Here is a 23,592-nt window from a genome sequence, read left to right as displayed (position 1 = left end):
GTAGAGCCAAACCAGGAAGTTCTGGTCAGCTTCTTCTTCCTGTAATAATCTCACTTCCCAGGCCAACCCAGTTCATCCAGCTGACATTCTGTCTGGGATATTTATTCTCTCTAATGTCTAGTCTACTAGTGTCTCAAGAACGAAGACCAGACTATCTCATTTCTCCCACACCAAATTTGAAATATGCCCAAATATCTTCTCCCCAAGCGTTTCGGAAGCAAACATACTTAAGTGGAACGTACCCTGGATGGCGTATGCTCCAAGTTGAGCAGCAATGTTGACAGGGCAGGGCAGCCGGCCCTGAAGGGCATCTTGCTTCACCTGTAAGAAAAACTGATATCTAAAAGAGAAATGGAAAAAAGGAGATTAACAATCTCTGATGCTGCTCAGACTTGAAGCTTCAGGCCCTGACCAGCAAGGGAAAAGCCAATCATCCTTAGTTTTTTTTTTTTTTAAAAAAGCAAGCCACTCCCACCGCTCTGGGAGGTGTCTCCTGAACAGGCAGGGATGAGGCCAGCAGAAGTACTGGCGGCCTCACTAGGTTGCTGAACTCTCAGGGCAGACTGCAGGGCTTGCACAGCGGCTCTGCTGCTCACTGCATCTGTAGCCTTTTGATGTTACTCAGCTTCCCTAAGGGCCAGTTGCCTCTCGGGAATGGGAAAGGACAGTATCAATTCATGGTGTCAAGGAGAAGATGAAATGTTATGTCACCATCACCGGCTGCCGCCGTCAGTACTTCCACAAACGCAGTTCCCAAGAAGGAGAAATTACAAGGGCCCCACCTCTATGACATGCGTCATCTACAAGGCTCAAAATCATGTGCACTGGGCAAGACTAGCACTGCAGTGCGTGTTTCCTTGCCTCTTCTCACCTGCTTATGGTTTCAACTTTGCTGATTCTGGGATACCTTTAAAAATCATAGCACCAAGAAGTGGTCTCAAAACTGTAAAAAATGTGACGCTGTCTAAGTAGTTTACATACAATAAGCTAGAAAAATGAGGCCAGCACTGTTATCTTCTTTCTGTAGATGAAGAAACTGCCCAAGATCTCACGGCTAGTTAGTCTGCAGAAACAGAACTACAGCCTGAGCAATTGGATCCTAGAACCTTCACAATCAAGAGACTCTACATGAGCTGGGGGATGGCTCTGTTGGTAACATGCTCACTGTACAAGCAGAAGAACCAGAGTTTGATCCCAAGAAAGCTATATTTAAAAAAACAAAAACAGACACAGTGGTATGCTTCTAACCCCAGCTTTCAGGAGACAGAGACAAGCAAATTCCTGGAGTTCCCCAGCAATTAGTTTAGCCTAATTGATGAATTCCAGGCTAGTGAGAGAGCCTGTCTCTAGGTTAAAGGTGGACAGTGCCTGAGGAGTGATAACCAGGGCTAATCTCTGGTCTACACGTGTGCACACACATATACACACAAACACGTACACACATGCATATGCTGACACACACAAACATGCACATGCATACCCACACGCATACACACATGTGCACACACACATTCATACACACAGACACACAAACAAGCACACGAGGGGTTTTGCGACTGATTCGACCATCTAGGCTTCCTTCCCCTGGGATGAGAAAAGGCAGTGGTTTAGGAGGCAGCATCACACACCAGCACACTATCCACATCCAGCTGCCATCACTAACACACCCCACATACCCGCATCCTTCAGGATGCCCTGTAATCCCCTTACTTTGTAAGGCGACGCTTACACAGGGAGAGACAAAGACAAGAAAATTAAATGGATGCTAGAAATCATCTCTGATAAATCTCTTCTCCAGCTGCTTGCAGCTACAGCCCTATGAGAAACCCCAAATGTTAGAGGTCACACTGGTCATCCCCAGAAGACGTTATCCAACTGGAGAGCAGCTGCAGGCTTGGGGCTAGACCTCCTCACCTGGCTGCTTCAGGGCTGGCACACTAGTCACAGGTGCACACGTGAGAGAAACCCAGGAGCGCTGGTTTCTCCCTGACATCCACAATCAATCACAAAATATGTGAGAGTGTGACAGTAACACATCCCTCTACACCCCTAACCTACGACCTCGCTTAAACCTGGTCTGCCACCACCCACATTTCCCCTCCTCCTTCCAGGCTGCTCGAGGGAAGGAGTGCGTTCCAGAGGCAAAGAGGATGGTCCTCCTTCTTTAAGCTCAAAGAAAAATCACTATAGTCAGAAGTATAAAAATGTTCTTTTCAAACCTAGACAACAATGAGGACCTTAAGAGAGACATACATAGATCTATTCTACATGGGAAGTAGGAAACGACAAGATCTCCTGAGTAAATTGGGAGCATGGGGACCATGGGAGAGGGGTGAAGGGGAGAAAAGAGGCAGGGAGGAAAGCAGAGAAAAATGTAGAGCTCAATAAAATTAATAAAAATATAAAAAATGTTCTCTTCAAGTGATGGAAACCAGACCTTTCCTTGATCACACGGTCACATGGAGCAGGACGTTCCATGCAGCTCCTGAATGAAGAATGAGCCAGTGGGCATATCCAGTCTTCATATACAGATTCCACAAATGCCGGCTACAGAGCTATGGTGGGTGACTCAGAGCTAAATAAACACATATGCCCGGAAAGTTCTGATTAATAGCTTGATAGAGCCTTGATAAGCCATCTCAGGGCTCCACACTGGTCTTTAGCCATCATTTGGCCCCACTTCAGCTGCCCTAACCAATCTACTGAGCAGTTCCGCTGTTTGTGCAGGAGTTAGCCGCATGCATGCATTAACTCACGACATTCTTCCAGCCATCTCCCTGCAGAAATGCTGAGACCTTTTTACCAGAAGCGAACTGGCTAAATGGTAAGAGAGGTTCAAGCAAGATATATGAAATTGTATAATTTTTTTAAAAATCTATTTACATGCAAAACCTGTAATTCTGTATGTAGATAGAAAACTGAGGTTAGATGGAAGATTATACACATAAAAGTTTCCTTTATCTTACATTTCATATAAAATTAAGGAAAACTTAAAAACCAACACAGAATAAGTTGGAACAACGCTCCAAACAACAGAATCAAGATAATCAATCACTCTATTTGGGACTTCTGCTTGCTTTTTTGCTTTTTGGCCCTTAACTCATGGCAATCCTCCTGCCTCAGCTTCCCAGGTGCTAGAATTACAAGCACGAGACACAAAGCCCAGCTAAACTTAAAGTTGAAAACACTGAAATTTAGCTTGTAAATACAGGCCACAGAACTGTTTTCCTTTAATGGCATATGAGGGAATTTCACTCTTGGGGTTCAGTTTTACCTCTCAGCCAGGGAGATGGCTCAGCGTGTAAATGTGCTTGCTGAACAAAACCCTGGTGACTTGAGTTTCATCCCTAGAACCCACATAAGCGACTAATGTGGCACCATGTATTTATAACCCCAGAATTACTACCGTAAAATGGGAGTCAGAGACAGAGAAATATGCTAGGAGTTCGTGGGCCAGTCTAGTCCGGAGTGTGCCGCACAGTAGCCCAAGCAAGAGATATGCTGGCTCAGAAAGAGAAAGAAGAATGACTCCTGAAGAGATGCCCTGACCTCCACACACATGCCATGACACATGCTCCGCACTCAGACTCTCTTCCACATGCACACATGCACGCACACACATGCCATGACACATGCTCCGCACTCAGACTCTCTTCCACATACACACATGCACGCACACACATGTGCACACACATGCACGCATACACACACGCACGCACACACATGCCATGACACATGCTCCGCACTCAGACTCTCTTCCACATACACACATGCACGCACACACATGTGCACACACATGCACGCATACACACACGCACGCACACACACATGCCATGACACATGCTCCGCACTCAGACTCTCTTCCACATACACACATGCACACACACATATGTGCACACACACATGCACGCACACACACGTACACACGTGCACACACATATGCCATGACACATGCTCCGCATTCAGACTCTCTTACACATACACACACGCACGCACACACACGTGCACACACACATGCCATGACACATGCTCCGCATTCAGACTCTCTTACACATACACACACGCACGCACACACACGTGCACACACACATGCCATGACACATGCTCCGCACTCAGACTCTCTTACACATACACACACGCACGCACACACACGTGCACACACACATGCCATGACACATGCTCCGCACTCAGACTCTCTTACACATGCACACATGCACGCACACACATGCCATGACACATGCTCCGCACTCAGACTCTCTTCCACATACACGCATGCATGCACACACATGTGCACACACACACACACACGCAAGCATGCACACACGTACACACACATTATACACATTTACAATCATATATAAAATAAACAAACTCACACATGCATCACTCACATTTACAATCGCACATAGACAACAAAGTTATTTTATGTACTTGGTCCACTTTTTCATGTCTGCTGTATTACAAACCTGTCTATGGAGCAATGTATTCATGTGAGCCAATGGTGTCATCCTCAGTGTATCCCATACCGGTCACATATTAAATGTGCATTTAGTTTACCCACATTTTACTATGATTTAGACCAAGCAGAAAAGAAGTCATGATCACCGCCTATAAGCCAATTACACCATCTGGTTCTTTCCAACCTGGTGAGATACCTGAGGGGAAATGGCTACATCAAGAAGCTCTGAGGCACAAGCATCAGTGGATTCTGAAGAAAAATTTCTGTTTCCTATTAATCCAAGTTAAACATGGGGAAAGAAATGTACTGTAAACCTTTGGTCTTAGTACAACATTTTCTGAAGCTAACTCTACGTCAGTGTAACTGCACTACACTGTCATGGCAAACACAGGGTGGGCTACTAAGAATCCACATGATCAAGCACATACCACTCAAGCCCATGTACATGCTACCCAACACTTACAAAGTCCTCCGAGACACACACTGAGGCAGAGCCCATGGAAACGATGGACTTGCACCATTTTTAAACAAACTGTCCCTTTGCCCTTCTCTAATGCGTTGTAGATAGGAGAACATTTTTACACCTGTTAGACTTGGTCCCCACCCCTCCCTGTGAAGATCTCATATACACACCTCTCCTCTCAGAACAACTCCCTTCCTTCAGAAAGGTGTGCGCTAGGAAGATGTGTGCACTGGCTCTTCAGAGTACTCAGAAGCAAACCGAGGTGGGTGACGTGGAGGCAGACGTCACATAGTTCTAGAGATGAGGCCTACAAGTGGCAGGTCAGAGTGGAATGGGAAACCCCAAAGAGTCCAAAATAAAGAGGAAAGAAAGTCTGGGCTGACAGACAGAAGAAGGCAACGGGGGCTAGGGAAGTGGCTAGGCCACCGCGGTGCCTGCAGAGCAAGCATGGAGGCACCCGTCACAGGCCAGGTACAGTGGTGCGTTCCTATAACCCCACCCTGGGCCACAGAGGCAGACACTGCCCTGGGACTTACTAGCCAGCCAGTCTAGCTAATGAATGAGCTTCATGTTCAATAAGAGTCCTGGTCACAAAGATGAAGGGGGGTGATGGAGGAAGACACCTGACCTCTGGCCTCCACACATGCATCCCCACACACATGCTCATGCATACACAAAAGGGTGCAACAGGAAGGAAAAAAAGTCAGGTCGCCTTTGTTGCTATGGTGTCCAGGATTTCACATAAATGTATAAAGTTTTCCTTTAGTCTATAATAAAATTTCACTGGAAAACTAACTGTCTGAGTTATGACAAGTGCTTTTTGGTTTCCAGTCAGTTCACTGGCAAAGTAAAGACCAGCAGGACGCTGCTGTCCCCCTCTCTTTAGAAGGCATTTTCAAATGCTGGTAAGGACTATTTTGGCAATCTGTTTACTCAATACCAATGAGCAAATCTGTCTTTACTAAAATATAGTTTTTTGAGATAAAGGTGAAGTAATACATTATAATATTGATACTTTCTCTCCCTTTTTAATACAGAAAATAGTTATCTTTTCATTTCCTGCAAAGATAAATGAAATATCTAAACAGTTGATATTTCAACTACAACTAATTAAAGAAAAATAACTGGCCTTCCAAACAGATATTCATATGCATAAACCCAGCACATCAAAACGCCCTCCCTTGGCAGATCAAATGACTGCTCTTACACAGATACAAAGGCCAAAGGCACTGAACAATGACAGAGAATATCCTGCCCCAGCAGATGCAAATCTGTCATCATGGCACCCAGGCTCCTGTCGCTTCCCACACACATCTATCATCGGACACTGATCTGCCTCGCGCAAGGCGAAAATTTAATCCTCACAGCAGGTGCACCATGAGACACAGCTCGACACGTATTCAGGTATGTAAACCCCACTTTTAATCCACGTTCAATACAGCCTTTCATGTATAGCACATTATCCAAAGATAAAGTTAATACTGTACCTGGTTATTTCTTCCTTTAGCTTACATGGATCTTCAGCATAGAATTTAATACCAAAGTACAAAGTATATGGAGGTCCAGCTTTAAGAAAAAGCAAAAACTAATTACATTTCACATTATAATCAAAGCTGCATTGTACTATGCAACAATTAGGAATTATATTCACATATGGAGAATATATTAAATATGAAAAACATCTATTTCAAGCAATTGACAGTTCATTTACATACAAATTCTATTATAAGATTTACACTCTCACATCAAATAATAGTAGTTCAAGAGGGTCTGAGTTCAAATCCCAATTTCAGTGTAAAAATCTAGGTGTGGCTGTGCACACTCCTGTAGCCCCAGTACTGTGCAGGGCTGACAGAGGTGTTTCTGGAGCTTTCTGAACGCCAGTCTAGCTCCTGGTTCCATGCAGGGTCCTGTCTCAAGGGAATAAGGCGGGGATGACAAAGTAGGACACCTGACATCTTCATCTAGTCTCTGCATATAGGTGTATGGATCCATGTGTACACACACACACGCTAGCGCACACGTACAAGCACGTGCACACACCCTTGTGTACACATACATGCATATGCACAAACAGAATTACCTTTATAAAATATTTCTAAAGACACAAGAACACAAAATGGAAAAGGCATGGTTCAAGACTAGTGAAGGCCGGACATTAATGCTAAGTGCATGTTCGTTCACACATAAACACAGAAAACACTTAAGGCCCCAAATACCACAAGGCTACTGGTTCTTGTATCTGGTTGGACTGCCTATGCACAATTTTTATTAATTTCTATTTTCCTGCTATTCATTACTGAAGGAAGGAGGTGAACAGGAGAGGGTCTTCTCATCATCAAGAATTCACTGACAAATGATTTTTTAAAATCATCCTCTTATCACATCAACTATCAAGAAAAAGTTTTTCTAAACTTCTCTGCAAAAGGCTGCAAACAATGCTGATCCTGTCAGTGAGTCACAGGGACCCCATTAGTGAGCCAAAGTCACAGAGACCCTGCCAGTGAGCCACAGCCACGGGGACCCCGTCAGTGAGCCACAGCCACGGGGACCCCGTCAGTGAGCCGCAGCCACGGGGACCCCGTCAGTGAGCCACAGCCACGGGGACCCCGTCAGTGAGCCGCAGCCACGGGGACCCCGCCAGTGAGCCACAGCCACGGGGACCCCATCAGTGAGCCGCAGCCACGGGGACCCCGTCAGTGAGCCACAGCCACGGGGACCCCGTCAGTGAGCCACAGCCACAGGACAGTGGCCCAGCCCTAGCAGAAGCAAACAGGTGGAGATCATATGTGCTGGTGTGGAGAGGGTTGACAGTCTACAGTCCCAACACCTCATACGGGCAAAAAGTTAATATGTGTAGTTTGTCCCAGGAAAAAATATAAGAGGAAGTGTAAGCTGTGTCAAATGCTGGGAAGAGGAAGTAGCAGTGTGCTGCAAATTAATTACCTAATATTTTCATAATCACATATATTTCTTAAAAATAATAATCAGAGTAGCCATGTAATAGCACAATATCTGCTACATTCTTAAACAATTCTAATTTTTTAATTTATTTATTTTATGTGTGTATTTGCCTGAATATACATAGGCACACCATAGGCATGTCTGTCACTCTCAGAGGTCAGAAGAAGGTCAGATCCCTGGAACTGGAAGTACAGATTGTTGTGATCTGCCAGACAGGTGCAGGGAATTAAACCAGAGTCCTCTGTAAGAGCAGCCACTGCTCTTAACCACTGAGACATCTCTCCAGCCCTGTTAACTATTCTAAATAGAAAAATATATCCTTGCATAGGTAAAAAAGATACTTCTTAATCATTTACCACACAGAGAAGAACTAAATCTGTTGACAACTAAAACAAAATTTAAAAATTCAGAAACAAAGCCTGGAACTGCACATGCGTGGGTAAATATAAAAGTCAACACACTGTGCAGAGTGTGCAGGTCCCTTGGGTACTGCTATATTGTAGTTTGCCATTTCTAGAAATAGTTACTTCCGGGTGGATGGGTGTAATCTGTACTGTTTCCAAAAATGCTGAACTTCCAAGCTGGCAGTAATTATTAATAGGTCTAATATACTTTTTTAAAATCTTTATCTATCTATTTATTTATTATTTATTTTGAGGCAGGATCTCACGCTGCTCACACTGGCCTCCACCTCTACACAGCTGAGGCTGATCTGGAGTTCTGGTCCTCGGGTCCCCACCTCCCAACCACCACGTCCTTTGTTTTAGAAAGGGCTGCAAGCAACTGTCAGTGCTGCAATCGATTATTTCACCGAAGGCTCTCTGCCCCACAAACGCGGACCTGGTGGAAACAGCTGACACCATGTAATCGATACAAAGAAACCCTAAGCTACTTTCAGTTTTAGTTAAATTAATGAAGTCATAACTTAAGCGCCAGGTGAAAGAAACAAATTAGATCAAGTAATAAAAATAAAGTCAATTTATACTATTCGAACCATGTTATTGCTTTTATCCCATGCTCACACACGTTTTTGTCCTCTCCCAAAGCCCTGTTAACTGCATACACATGACAGCAGGAGCAGGCCCATGCCTCTCCCTTCATCTCTGCCTTCCTTCATGAGTTACTTCCTACACTTAGGGGTTTTTCTTAAATCTACATTTTAAAGCCTTTATCTAATTTCCTAACTAATCCATATATTGAGTTTTTTATGTATATTCAATCACTTTATTTATGACAAACACGCCCCTCAACACAGACACTAGGGAGGCAAGATTATTAAATATTTAGAAGATAGGAAGTCCACTGACAGCCGATGATCTGTGTCAATCAAGCCCTGCTCCTGAGCAGATGGGTCCGCCTGTGCCCGCAGGCGGCTGGGCTTTCACCTAGGGTGGGCAGGGAGGCGTGCATGCCGCTAAAAAGCGCACAAAGGGAAGAGGCATTCTATAGACTCCAGAGTGACTTTCATTCTGTGAACGTGACAGATGACCCTATTCACCCATCACAGGCATTTCATCTGTGTCCAGTCATGGGCAGCTAAGCAGAAACTTGAAAAATGCACAATGAATAACACTCAACTTGAGTTCATTCTCTTTAAAGGTTTTGGCCTTTTCCACTGGCACACAGAGGGGGTTTGTGTCACTTCGTATTGCCCAGTGTGTGGCTCACGCCGTTAATCCCAGCACTCAGGAGGCAGAGATGGGTGCATCTCTGTGAGATCAAGACCAGTCTGCTACACAGTAAGTCCCACGTCAGCTAGGGATACATAGTGAGACATTGTCTCAAACAACAACAACAAATTTCATGAATATTTCTTGACCACAGCCTGGAAATCACCAGAAAGCAGGTGAAGCTCTGAAGAGTTGAGCAACTTCCCTGAAACCACAGGATGAGAATAAAGCTCATGCACACCTAGTATGTGGTGCTGTGTGGGCACTGCCTTCTACAGTCTGGGAAAGCAGGCCTTGGCTCAAACTCTCGTGGGAACACCTGGTAGAGAATCAATGGCCCCAGAAATGGTCATTTATATGCAAGAATATTCCTAGCCAGACATTTTCTAATTAACTACAAAAATGAGATGCTGATGAGGCAAGTCACTAACTTAGCAGTATCTGAAATCCGTCTAGTCTATGGCATTAATGTTAAGAAACCCTTAAAGTGAAGCTAAGATCATTTTGTTTTATCCAAAAACCATGGAGGAAGCAGACACTGGGAAGTCTCCAAACTACATTTTATAGTGCCTTAATGATAATAGGAATTTCCTCTTAGTTTAGGGCAAGCAAATCCAGACTTACCTATGAGAATCTTGACTTCTAGCAGTGGCCTACCATTTGGATGGCTGTTCATACTCACTGTGCTATTTGCCTTCACTATCAAAACACTTGATGAAATAAAAAGTCTTCCATGACCTGTTTCTTCAGGTGAGATTCTGTTTTATACATATGATACATCAAATATTTAACATTACTGAATATGAAAAAATATTGCTTCTTACAATGATGTTTAAGTAGAATATCTTAATAAATTGAGGAAAACTTTGGCATGCTTTAAAACCCATCTTAAAATTTTGAAAGACTTACATCTTTTTATGTGCATGGGCGTTTTGTTTGTACGTGTATTTGTACACCACAGGTATGTCTGCTCTCCAGGAAAGCCAGAAGATATTATTAAATCCCCTGGAACCAGGGTTACATAGGCTATGAGCTACCGTGTAGCTGGGAATCAAACCTGGGTCCTCTGGAAGAGCAGACTGTGTTCTAATCATTGAGACCTCTCTCCAACCCCTGTATTTGCTTGTTTTTTTTTTTGTTTTTTGTTTTTTTTTGTTTTTGTGGTTTTTCGAGACAGGGTTTCTCTGTGGTTTTGGAGCCTGTCCTGGAACTAGCTCTTGTAGACCAGGCTGGTCTCGAACTCACAGAGATCCGCCTGCCTCTGCCTCCCAAGTGCTGGGATTAAAGGTGTGCGCCACCACCGCCCGGCTTATTTGCTTGTTTTTGAAACAAGAACTTACTAATTAGTCCGGTTAGCCTGGAACCACTGTACAGCCCAAGCTGCTCTCCACTTGTGGCAATTCCCCTGCCCCAGCCTCTAGGATTACAGGCACGAACATCTGTGGGCCACTAAAATGTTGACATTTTTTTATTTTATTTTTTTAAAAAATAGTTATTCTTGAAATTTTTCTGAGTTTCTGATAGTTGTTTCTTTAATTGAGTCAAGTGGGCCCAAGCTGTAATTTATAAACTTTGGTGGTCTCTACAGAGGTAGAAAGCTGGAGACAATGATGCCGATGTTGAGGGAATTTACACTTGTTCCTGGGGGCCCTGCATTTCCAGGTTTCCAGTTCCTTGCTGTGGCTGCATTCCTGTGCTGAGATCCATCAACGCTCATCAAGCCAATGTGACCACAGAGAAAGGGCAGGCAGGCATGGGAGCAATGAGACCCAGAGGCAGAAGGGCCCACTAGGTTCTGATTGGCAGTCAGTGACAATTTGAACAAAAAGATTAATTGGTTATAGAGGTCAGTCCAGGATAATGAAAAATTATGCAGACGGTGATAGTTACAGCAACATGAATTATTTCATGTCAGTGAATTACACACACAATATTTCAAATTTTTAACTTATGTAATTTTAACACAAAATTTGTAATTGATTATTCTTTTGCATACTTAAGTTTAGACATGTGTTTATAAATAAAACCTTGGGTATGGATACTGAGATTAAAGAGTATATATTCAATTACACCAACTCCCCTAATAATTTATTTTTATCATTCTAAAAACTAACCCCTGACAAGGAATGACCTCTCCCCAAAGTCACAGAAACTCTTCATGTCACAGGCCCTGTGGCATGATACCAAAACACTCCATAGCCCAAGAACAAACACTTTCCTCTCTCTTCCTTTTTGCTTTTTAAGGTCGAGTTTTAAAGACAAACACATAGAAAAGTCAGAGATAAAAATCATGAAAGGGTGTATCCCTAGGACACATTCGCTACAGTCACAGGCTCCGCTGAGTAGCTGATGAGATTAACTGCCCCAGTCTGGAGAATCTCACCGTGCACACCCCCATCACGACTCCCGGTCCTACTGTTCCCTCACCAGCACTAAACGAATCACAGACATTTTACCAAGCCCAAGCCACCCACTCACAAAATGAAAATGAAATACCTACTGTTGATTAGCTCCTTGTGTTCTGCAAGAGTTTTTGCTGGGTCCAGCCAATACTGTGAAACAGAAAGAGGCAAGGATAAAGTTAGATGCTTCCGTCCACCTTCGCATCCAGAGCATTTCTGAAGTATTACTCAAAAGCCATTTAAATATCAGACAGGCAAGCAACTGTACATCATATCACATCCACAAACACACTATGGAGCGTTCTGTGGCTAGAATATTAAAGAGAGGGAAGGGTGCTCGCGGCTGGCATCCAGAGAGGCAGGGCAGCAATGAGCCTCAGCTGGGCTGTACTCACTGAAGGGTGAGTGGCAGTTAGACATTTACAAATGAGTTGTATTACTCGGAAATCCGTGGCCACTAAGAATACCCTCTGAGTGTCTTTCCAAAGTCCTCCTTCATAGCTCCCTGAGTCGTGCCTCTCCATAAAATGTCCCCAACCTCCTCACTAGCTGTCCCATGTCCTGTAACAACTGTTCCTCCTGTTCCTCAGTACTAGGAAGAAAACAATTACATTAGCTCACACAGTCATTCAGGATCCAAGAGGGGAGGTCAGCTCAGCTGAGGACCTGAATCCTGGAGCACAGCCATGGGGGTTTCTAGCTGGATTTCCCTGCCATCACCATGCAACACGGGCAAAGGACTGAAAACTTTGCATGTCCCCACAGGGTCTCCATGCAGCTCACACACAGGACCTCCCACAAAGTCTTCAGCACTGGCTCACCCCAAGCTAGGCAACACACAGACGCTCACTCTTGGTAACTGGCTTTAGACCAGTAAGGTATTTGCTTATTAATGCAGATTAACCTTTAACAAACAGAATTGCAGGCAGGGATAGGGAGGGAATTCTTGGCCCTACAGATGGGCTTTCCTTTTCTTCCTGAGAAACAAAAATCACTGAAAGGAGCAAGTCTCCAGCCTCAGCTCTCCATCTGCAAGAGGAGCAGGGAGAAGCCGCAGCTGCACAGGGGAGGCTCGGGGTCTCACGGGAGGCACTGAAGGGTCCGTGGGGACAAACAGATGGAGCCTCTCCATCATTTACCCTAGACAAATACAGAGGACCCACACACACCCAGGAGCCATCTACATTTGCCTAAATGTCCTTCCTCATTAACCCTAATGAGATCACACCTCCCCCACCCCAACACTCAGGACAGAATCAGGGGCTACAGACAAAGGCCAGGAGGACCTACCTACCAGTGTTCTCTTTCCTTCCCTTGGGTGAACCATTATTATAAACAGTGGTACTAATATGTTATGCGATCCCCTTACCTTCTATTTCAAATGCTATATGCCAGGCGTTCATACTAAGTGCCCCATTAAGACATACTACTGAAGCACTAGCCTCAATTCATCTGCACCCAACGGCCACTGTCTCTCAAGGCAGGTCTACTTCCGCAAGATGTTTACAAAGCAGCTCACATACACAAGTTCACCAACTTAAAACAGAAGAGTTATCTGAAGCAGAGGCTGTAACAAGGGAAGTACTGTGGTGTCCACAATGACCAAAGATGCTGCTTTGGTGCCAAAACCCTGGTTCCGAGGGAGATGCTGGCACAAGGTGTAGAGCAACATCAAGCCACTTGTTGCTCTGTGCCTTGGACTCATTCTTCTTTGCATACGAAACTAAGGATTCTTCCCATGAGAGGGAAACATAATGTACGGACTTATCCTTTCCTTTGGTGTGAGGTAAGAAAGTTCGAGGCTGGGGAGATGGCACAAAGGAGAACTTCGCGCTGTTTGTGCAACTGCTGTGCCAGCCTGACAGCCTGAGTGTGACGCGTGCAACAGGGCATACGACCATACTCACATGCACATACCATACTCATGCTTGCAAGTGCACACGCAAAGGGGATACGTAAGACTTAGTTTTTAAAAGATTTAAATATGCCTACGTATTTCAGAGGGAAACCTAAAGAAACACAATCACCCACTTGACAGCTGATTCGGTCTCTACTGCTACACAAATTGCCACCAAAAAAAGTGAGGCTTAAAACAACCCCCATTTATTATCTCAGTTCTGCAGGTCAGTGGCTCTCTTCTCTCTGGGTATCTGGGTTCAAGACTCATCAATGCTGGTACCATCCACAGAGCCCGTAAGAGAGAGTCCTGGAGGCAGATGCGCCCTAGAGGCTCTTGCCATGTTCTCCAGAGGTCAAAGCTGGTCCAAACCCTGGGTTTTAATTTTAGGACTTACATCACACACAAGAGGACTCAAAGTGTGCCAAAAGAGGAATGGGTGGGATGGGAAGGAAGACTGAAACCATAAGGAGCCAATGAGAGCAAAGCTTCTAAATGTTCTCTTCTAAAAGGATTACAAAGTGTCAAATTTTATAGACTCTTCAGTTCAAGGCATTTTGGGTAGTAAACGGTCTTCTGATGTTTATTTTTTGCTGGCACAGAAGAAGATAAAAGTGGTCTATGTTAATGGTGTGCCATGGAGCTCAGCCTGTGTATACACTGCATCATTTTCCATTTTTCTGTCTCCAATGTTTTTTCAAACACTGAAAAGGCCATGAAAAGAAAACAGAGAGGAAGCTTTTATCTCAAAGGGATAGGAAAGATGCTTGGTGCATCAGATAAAGCATATTAGTGACAATCTGTACAATTTAATCTCTTCCCATGAGAATGATTAAATTTTTATGTAAAAAAGCACGATAAAGTAGGATCCTAAGATGAGACAGAAATTGCAGTTTTCACAAAGCAAGACAAGATCCATCAGAGGTCATTCCATCAACTCCCCGCACATAAGATATGCTAGCTACACATCCATCCAGCTTGCCAGGCACAAATCTCATTTTATCAAAATGGAAGGCTGAGGTGATGGAGGTCAGACAATGATAAATGCTCCTAACGTAAATAATAAACATAATCAACCAGGTTCCACAGGCCAGGATCCTGAAATGCAAAATCCACTTATGTTCAACCAAGGGAAAGATATGACCTTGGAAACAAAGCAGCCACAGTATAACCCGACTGCCACTGCTCGCCATCAGCAAGCAATCAAACACAGCACATGCCTGTTCACACCGCACACACCAGGCTGCTGCTCACACCCAAGAGGAAAAGGATGCATAACTTTGCTACTGAATGCAATACCCCAATCTGAAGGTTCTGAAGGTGGCCTTTACACCATTTAGCACGCACAGAACACTCTCTGTTGATACGTTTTTATGTCACCAGGCACTGACCTGGGAAGTAAGATGGGCCTCTAGCCTCAAGGAACTTAAAGCCCGGCTAGGTACGTACCTAGAATTACAATACAGACCATAAAAAAGTGCACAAAATGAGTGCATACGTGACAAACTTACACACAAGGAACACTGCAAGGGAAATGCAAATGACTATACTAAGAAAAAGAAACAGCGAACAAACGTTCATGATAAAAATCCTCAAGATTTATGTATGGAGGGGAAAAGAACCTTATACTGTTATAAAATACATGTCAATTGTCTCAATGTCTGTCTGTGAGTGTGTATGTGGTGCACATGTTTATGTGGATGCATGTGGAGTACGAAGGTCCGTATCTGATGTCTTTCTCAATTGTTTCTCCTGGTTTTCATATATTTGGTATATAATATTTTCATTGAGAATTCCACACATGCATACTATGTATTTTGTTCATATTCCTTCCCAACTCCTCCCCTTCCTCCCAACTTTGTGTTCCACCTTGTGTTTTGAGACAGGGTCTCTCACTGGACCTGAAGGTCATTAACTTGGCTAGGCTAGCTGACCAATGAACTCCAGAGATGCGCTTATCTCCACCCCACAGCCTGGTGTTACAGGCAAGCCTCACCTGCCCAGCATGTACATAAATGCTGGGGATCCCAACTCGGGTCCTCCTGCTTGCACGTCAGGGCCCTCTACCCACGGAACTATCTCTTCCCAGCCCTCCTGCACGGATGAGCACATCAGCGACGACACTGCCTTCGCAAGGGAGCACTGTATTGAAACTGGTGCTGCCCAATGGCTAAGACACCCGCATTCACAGAGCATGCTGTGGCTTGGATGCCATTTGTCCTTTCCCAACACTCATGATGAAATTCAGTCCCCAGTGTAGCGGTGCCGAGAGAGTGACCTTTAAGAGACTATTAGCTCGTGAGGTGTGACCCTCACAAATGGATTAATGCTGCCTTTCTGGGATGGACTCCTCATGGGGGCAGGACTGCTATGAAGCAAGGCTCCTCCTGCTTTGTCTCTTCCTCTTGCTCACCCCAGCACAAGGCCTTGCTGGATGCACCTGCCTCCTTTTGGGCATCTAGCCCCTTGGACCATAAGCCAAACTAAATCAATTTGATACAATGTGCCAGTCTCAAGTGCTCTGTCACAATAATAAAAACCAGGCTGGTAGATAATTTTTAGAAAGAAAAAAAGAGGGCTTATCGTACTTGTTCCTGTCCTTTCCCCTGCACAAAGTGGGAGAGAAGAGATAAAAACAGTATCAGGATCATGCTACGTGATGCTGACAACCAGGGTGTGGCATTTCTGGACTGGTCTTGGCTGTGCCTCCATCTTGTCTATCCAGATGGCCCCAAGGAGAAACAGCCTGTATTCTCTAGGAGAATCTCTCAGATTGGTAGTCACTCTCTTCTCCTCATTCCTATAAATTTTACCCCCCCCCCGCAGTGTAAATTCACAAACTGGACTAGATCCTATTCTGTACAAAAATAGCACTAAATAAAAACACACCTTTCTGCCTTACCCCATTTCATGAAGTCCCTAATAGTTATTCAGGAAACAAGACCATCGCCATCGCTGCTATCAGTCTTTCCCCAGGATATAAGGGGCAAGCAGTTAGATATCCTCCCTCCCTCAGCCTGTCAATCTTAATAACAGCACTGGTGTAACTAGGAGAGAAATGACAGACCCTTTGCCATCTCTGACACTCTTGGCTAAATGCCCTGGGCTCCTCTCATACACCTTGGCTGGTGATGTTACAATTTCATCAATTTTCTAGGTTAACAGTCTCTGAATTATTCTAAATTCTAATACCACTAAATCAATATCCTAACCTTCGATATAGATATATATTCAATTCTGGGCATGCCCACTGCCAACTGTTCATTTGGAGTCCCCTTGGCATTCTCACGGCATACTGAGTCCTCCACAATTTAAACAAAGAACTGGAAGCACACAATGATGAAAAGCTTTACCACATCCTGGACAGCAGGGAATGCAGACTTGCAACTGGCCAGTGTGCTCAGCCCGCAAAGGGACACTTGTATCACCCGTGTGAGGCTCAGGGAACACCACAAAAGAAGGGGAGGAGCCGTGAGCATGTCATGCCTGCTCCACTCGTGACCTTACTGCACACGCCACCATTTCATCCTGCATGGGAGAAGGACTCATGAGGTCTCACCCCTCACTAAAGGAGCTAATGGTTTCTAGAGATGGAAGAATCATTTTCTTTGGCGGATGCAGACATTGATAAGCTGTCCGCGTTCCAGTAAAAAATCGTCCCGCTCATGCAAGAAACCACGACTGAACTCAGCGGGTCACATGCACAAGAGATCAAAGTAGAAGACAGGCTTGTTGAGACAAATGTCTCCAAAGGTAGAGGGTCAGGGGGTGGGAGAGGACACTAGCAGGTAAAATGGCCAGAATCCACTATATGTATACTTTTACTGTATTTATTTTTCAATGGGTGTAATGATGATTTCTTTAAGAACTGAGGAATGGCTGGGCACAGCGATGCATGACTTTAATCCCAGCACTCAGGAGGTCAACTGGGTCTACACAGTGAGATCCATCTCAAAAAACAAGCAAACAACAAAAGAACTTAAGAACGCTATGTGGCTTAATAACACTATATTTGGTCAGGTTCTGGCGGCGCACGCCTTTAATCCCAGCACTCGGGAGGCAGAGGCAGGAGGATCTCTGTGAATTCCAGGCCAACCTGGTCTACAGAGCTAGTTCCAGGACAGGCCCCAAAGCTATACAGAGAAACCTTGTCTGGAAAAAAAAACAAAACAAACAAACTACATTTATGTATTCTAATGCTTTCTTTCTCCTTTCCTTCATTCTGGGAATTGAATTTAGGGTCTCAGGCAAGCTTTACCAACTCTGAGCTCATAAACTCAACCACTGGGCTCCATCCCAGCCCTTTTTTACTTCTTATTTTAAAACAAGATGTCACTAAGTTGCACGGCCTCATCTGGAACTCAGTCTATATACAGCCCAGGCGGAAGGGCCTCGGATTCTCCTGCCTCTGTCTTCCAAGTCATTGAGATTACAGGCCTGGGGCACCAGGCCGCTTAATCGTGCTTTCTGCAAACCAAAGAATTGTCACACACATTTTTTGTTGTTTAAAATAGCAAAACAATTTCTAAGACATCAAAAGAGTCTGAGATGCAAGAGCATAAAGATTCCAAAAAGAGGCCAGGCGATGGTGGTGCACGCCTTTAATCCCAGCACTCGGGAGGCAGAGGCAGGCAGATCTCTGTGAGTTTCAGACCAGCCTGGTCTACAGAGCTAGTTCTAGGACAGGCTCCAAAGCCACAGAGAAACCCTGTCTCGAAAAACCGGAAAAAAAAGATTCCAAAAAGAAAAAAAAGAAAAGACAGAATAGGTCATCCTGGGAGTTTAGTACTCAACATAATTCACACTCCAACTCCAAGACATCCAGGGCTGTGACAACAGCTATTTGTTCTTTCCTCTGGGTACGAATCCAGGGCCTCTAAGCGACATCAACAGGCTATGACTTTAACTTGCTCCTTGGTATGAATAGCTAAAGCCTGAGGACCGTACTAGAACAATCTCTCAGAATGGGCCAAAACAACAGCCGGTCATTGGAGTCACCTGCACAGAACTGGTAACCCACTCTCTGAAAGCATCTGAACACTAGCAATGTATAACCTAACCCCAGACCACAAGCTCAGCCATCAACTCCACCTCCCCAGCTTGCTCCTCTAACAATGTGAGCGCATGGAGACATCAGTGATCCCAGCGGTTCTGCATCGTCCCTTCCTCTGCCCCTTCCTCCGTCCTCACGTGCTCTGTTAGCCATTACAATCATGCACTTGTAAGCATCCAAGTCCCTTACGCATCCCTCCCTCTGTAATGTCCACCGGGTGGGGACACAGAGTTAACTGTGACCATGTCTTCCTTATGCAGGCACCCCAATGGTTCCACACACCAAAGGTTCAGACTGCACAACATCAGGGTACTAACTGAATTAACTGAAAGCATCAATTTAAGGGAGGAGAGGGCTAAGAGACATGTGGGCTTAAGGTACACATGGTGGCGTATCACGTGCAGTGGCAGGAACATGAGCTGACAGCTCGTTACATCTCAGGCAATCAGGAAGCAAAGAGAGCTCAGGTCTGCACAAACACTACGAGCTGTAACTCAAAAGAGCCACCCTCCAGCAACCCACCTCTATGTAATTTCCTCAGATGGAGATCCAGCCTTTAACACATGGGCCGTAAGGGAACATTTCAAATCTAACCAATCACTTCAAGTTCACCACCACCCCTAGTGTCCCTTACTCTCTCTACCAAGGCCACCCCTTGGCAGTTTCTCTTCTTTCCATGCTCTCGGCTGAAGACCTTGCTTATTCCACTGAGAAACTAAAGCAATCAGAACAGTCTCGCTCCACCTGCTTACATCTGTGCTGCGCTCTGTCCTCTCCTGTTACCTGAGACACATCCACGATCCACTTAAAACCAAGGTGACTTTCTGTTTGTGACATCCAAGTTTCTCTTTGTACAAAAATCACTCCTGGCCATGTTTTTTCCTACCCTTATCATACTAGAGAGAGAGAGAGAGGGAGGGAGGGAGAGAGAGAGAGAGAGAGAGAGAGAGAGAGAGAGAGAGAGAGAGAGAGGAGGGTGGTGTGGTGCGGGTGTGTGGGTATGAGAGGTATCTGCTTGTGTGTGTGTGTGTGTGAGTGTGGGGGGGGAGGGTGGTGTGGTGTGGGTATGTGAGTATGAGAGGTATCTGTTTTTGTGTGTGGGTGTGGGTGTGTGGAGGGTGGTGTGGTGTGGGTGTGTGGGTATGAGAGGTATCTGTGTGTGTGTGTGTGTGTGTGTGTGTGTGTGCGTGTGTGTGTGTGTGTGTGTTGAGGATTAAACTCAGGGTCTTGTACATGCTAAGCAAGCATTCTACCACCAAATTACATACCCAGTCCTTTGTTTTCAGACCTGAGCCTCACTGTGAGGCTCAGGTCAGCACTGACCTTCTTATTCTCCTGTCTCAGCGCCCCTCCCAAAGATGTTAAGATTACAGGCATAACTACCATGCCTAGCCAAAATAAAAATATAAACCTTTTAATTTAATCTTTGAAAATTTCATATTTATAACACATTCTATTTTTATATATCCCCACTCTACCTCCACTACTTTCCTCTAACTCCCCCAAGTCCCTAGACTCCTCAACCTGTCTCTCTTCCCCTTCTCAACTTCATGTCATATCATCATCACCACCATCACCATCATCACCATCACCATAATCATCACCAGCATCACCACCATCATCATCACCACCATCACCACATCACCACCATCATCATCACCACCATCATCATCACCACCATCACCACCATCATCACCAGCATCATCATCATCACCATCACCATCATCATCACCACCATCACCACATCACCACCATCATCATCACCACCATCACCATCATCATCACCAGCATCATCATCATCATCATCACCATCACCATCATCATCATCACCACCACCATCATCACCAGCAGCAGCAGCAGCAGCAGCATCATCACCATCACCATCATCACCACCATCATCATCACCACCATCACCATCATCATCATTATCATCATCATCATCACCATCATCACCATCACCATCATCACCATCATCATCATCACCATCACCATCATCACCACCATCATCATCACCACCATCACCACATCACCACCATCATCATCACCACCATCACCACCATCATCATTACCAGCATCATCATCACCAGCATCACCTCCACCAGCATCACCCCATCACATCACCACCATCACCATCACCAGCATCACCACCATCATCACCATCACCAGCATCACCACCATCACCAGCATCACCACCAGCATCATCACCAGTATCACCACCATTACTACCACCAGCATAACCACCAGTATCACCGCCACCAGCATCACCCCATCACATCACCATCACCACCATCATCACCATCACCATCATCATCACCAGTATCACCACCATTACTAACACCAGCATCACCACCAGCATCATCACCACCAGTATCATCATCATCATCACCACCACCACCACCACCATCACCAAAAGCATCACCACCATTACCACCATCAATCCCTCTGCTGGCCCAGTTAGTGCTGCCTACATGCAGATGGCTGTGGGGCCATCCACTGGGGCATGTGCAACCCACCAGTAGTGACATCCCCTGAAGACACATAGCCTGAAGTCAACTGTACATATTTGAAATAACACGGTATAAGAAACTCCACTGAAGCATCAGAAAACGAAGGTGTTACTATCTCAGCCACTCATGGCCATCTGATGGTCTATTCCTCACTCTGAATTTATATGCTACCAAGAAGCAAGCACTTCATATACTTCATACACAATCCTTGACAGTATAAACAGTGGCTTGTAGTGTATACTGAAAAGCAATGTGTTTATGTGTTTACTGTACGTAGAAGTAAAGAGCAGCCGAGAATGCTGCAGACACATATTATGTCCCCATGTACTCAAAACATTCACTTTCTGCCTCTCAAATAGTCCCCCTCTCTGGTTCTCCTCTTTCTTCACTGACCACATAATCCCTTTGCTGGTTGCTTCTTAGGTTCCCAGCCAAGAAACACCAAAATGCCCGAGGCTAACACTTCCTGACTAGAATCCCTCTTCATGTTTCTGCCAATATTACATCTCCACTTGGATGCTCATTAGAGTCTGAGACCTTAAGTATCAAAATAAAAGTTTCTACTTGAGCAAACACACACACACACGCATACATGCACATATGTGCACATAAAGATGAACGCCATCTTCCAAGCTCCATAAATGTTCAAGACTTTGTGACACTCTGTCCATTCTTTATCTTCTACCCGTCTGCAAATCCTTTTGGCTTCTATATTCTAAACAGAAACAAATCTGAAGGTTTAGCCACATTCTCAGGTCTAAGTGGCATCACGCTTACCTGGATTCCTTAAAGAGCTGCTTTTATGACACCCTGCTCCCCCCCGCCCCATCAATCCCCACCTTGGGAGTTAGGAAGAGAAACTGACTGGAAGCATAAGTCAGAGAAGTCCAGTCTTCTGGAGGGTTTCCCTTTGGATGGCCACTCAAGCCAAAGTCCTTATGGAAACAGAACAGCCTCTCCAATCCCAGTCCTGCTGCCTCCACCTCCCCCTTGACTTGGCGGGTGGAGCAGCTAGAAGCACCTTACACAAGAGTGTGGTGGGAGTCAGAAGACTTGAAGGCTGTTCCCAGAGCCCTTGGACGCAGAAGAGAGGAACCTAATTATACAGGGTCAGGGGCTTAGTAATGCTGTTGCCTGTGGAAACACAAAAAATTTTAATAAGGTGCCTAATGAACTGTATGATCCAGAGAGGGAGATTTCCAGGCAGACTGGAGAAAGCGCCAATGGCTTCACTTTGCTGCCTACAATGAAATTCAAGGAGAGGGAGAGAGATAAGGGGGAAAAAAGTTGAAGGATAAAGGAGAGCCAGGACTTAGAGTTCAGAAATAAAACTTTCTCATTCCCTGTCTTATCAGAAGGCAGCCAGTGCTACAACTAAGAAACGGCTTCCAGGCAAAGACTGAATCCAGAAGTTGTCAGGAAAACAAGATGTAATTGTAAAATCCTTATTAAGTCCTCAAAAAGACTTTATATGAGGCTTCACGGACCCTTTCCAAATGACAGAAGTTTCCTGAGGAATCCTGAGGGTGTTCTTCAACAGCCTTGCAAGGATGGAAAGAATGGACTTACGTGTGGATACCAGAACAGCAGGTTAGTGAGGCCTTTGTCTGAGAAAGCTGATTAAAAATGAACTTGCAGCAAATCTGCAAAGACAGTTTTCTGTTTGTTTTATAATTATGCCAAACGAAAGTGGTAGCACAAGCCTGTAATTCCAGCCAGCACCTGGGGAGACAGAGGAAGGAGGAAACCAACTTTAAGGCCCGCCTAGACCTCACAGGTATACCTGTCTGTCTCCAGCATGAGCGAAGTAGCAAGGGGAAAAATATGTCTGCATTTTCAGGCTTCATCAGGCAGACTGAAATGCCGCTCAGCTGCAAACATGTATTACTTATCTATGGAGCAGAAGGAAAATCCAGAGAACAGACCACACAGCCAATCCAGGGGGGCCACCAACACCATGGACAACTCCCAGGGATTTAAGACCAAGAAAGAGCTACATGTGCCAGGCCAGGCTGGATTTCAAAATGTCATACTGAGTCCTGCAAGTGTATACAATTATTGTCTCTGAATTTTAAAAACAAAATGTAAAGACTAGAAACTAAAAACTGTATGGGTTAGTAATTGCCTCCTGTTTCTCTCTTTTCTACATTGTTGTGGTTTTCTTTACTGCCACCCTG

General features: G+C 44.9%; 1 protein-coding gene across 3 annotated transcripts in view; it reads right to left on the bottom strand.

The window, feature by feature from the left end:
* The window catches only part of Epb41l4a (erythrocyte membrane protein band 4.1 like 4A), a 196,642-nt gene that overhangs the window by 80,094 nt on the left and 92,956 nt on the right, over nt 1–23,592 (bottom strand). For all 3 annotated transcript variants that reach the window (XM_075969030.1, XM_075969031.1, XM_075969032.1), the window contains 3 exons: nt 12,057–12,108; nt 6,410–6,488; nt 243–340 (listed from right to left, as the gene is read on the bottom strand). In XM_075969030.1, coding sequence (XP_075825145.1) covers nt 243–340; nt 6,410–6,488; nt 12,057–12,108 — 229 coding nt within the window. The remainder of the gene's footprint in view (nt 1–242; nt 341–6,409; nt 6,489–12,056; nt 12,109–23,592) is intronic.

This window comes from Microtus pennsylvanicus, chromosome 4 (genome assembly GCF_037038515.1).
Source record: "Microtus pennsylvanicus isolate mMicPen1 chromosome 4, mMicPen1.hap1, whole genome shotgun sequence".
Lineage (NCBI taxonomy): Eukaryota > Metazoa > Chordata > Mammalia > Rodentia > Cricetidae > Microtus > Microtus pennsylvanicus.
This window is presented reverse-complemented; position numbering and strand designations above follow the sequence as displayed.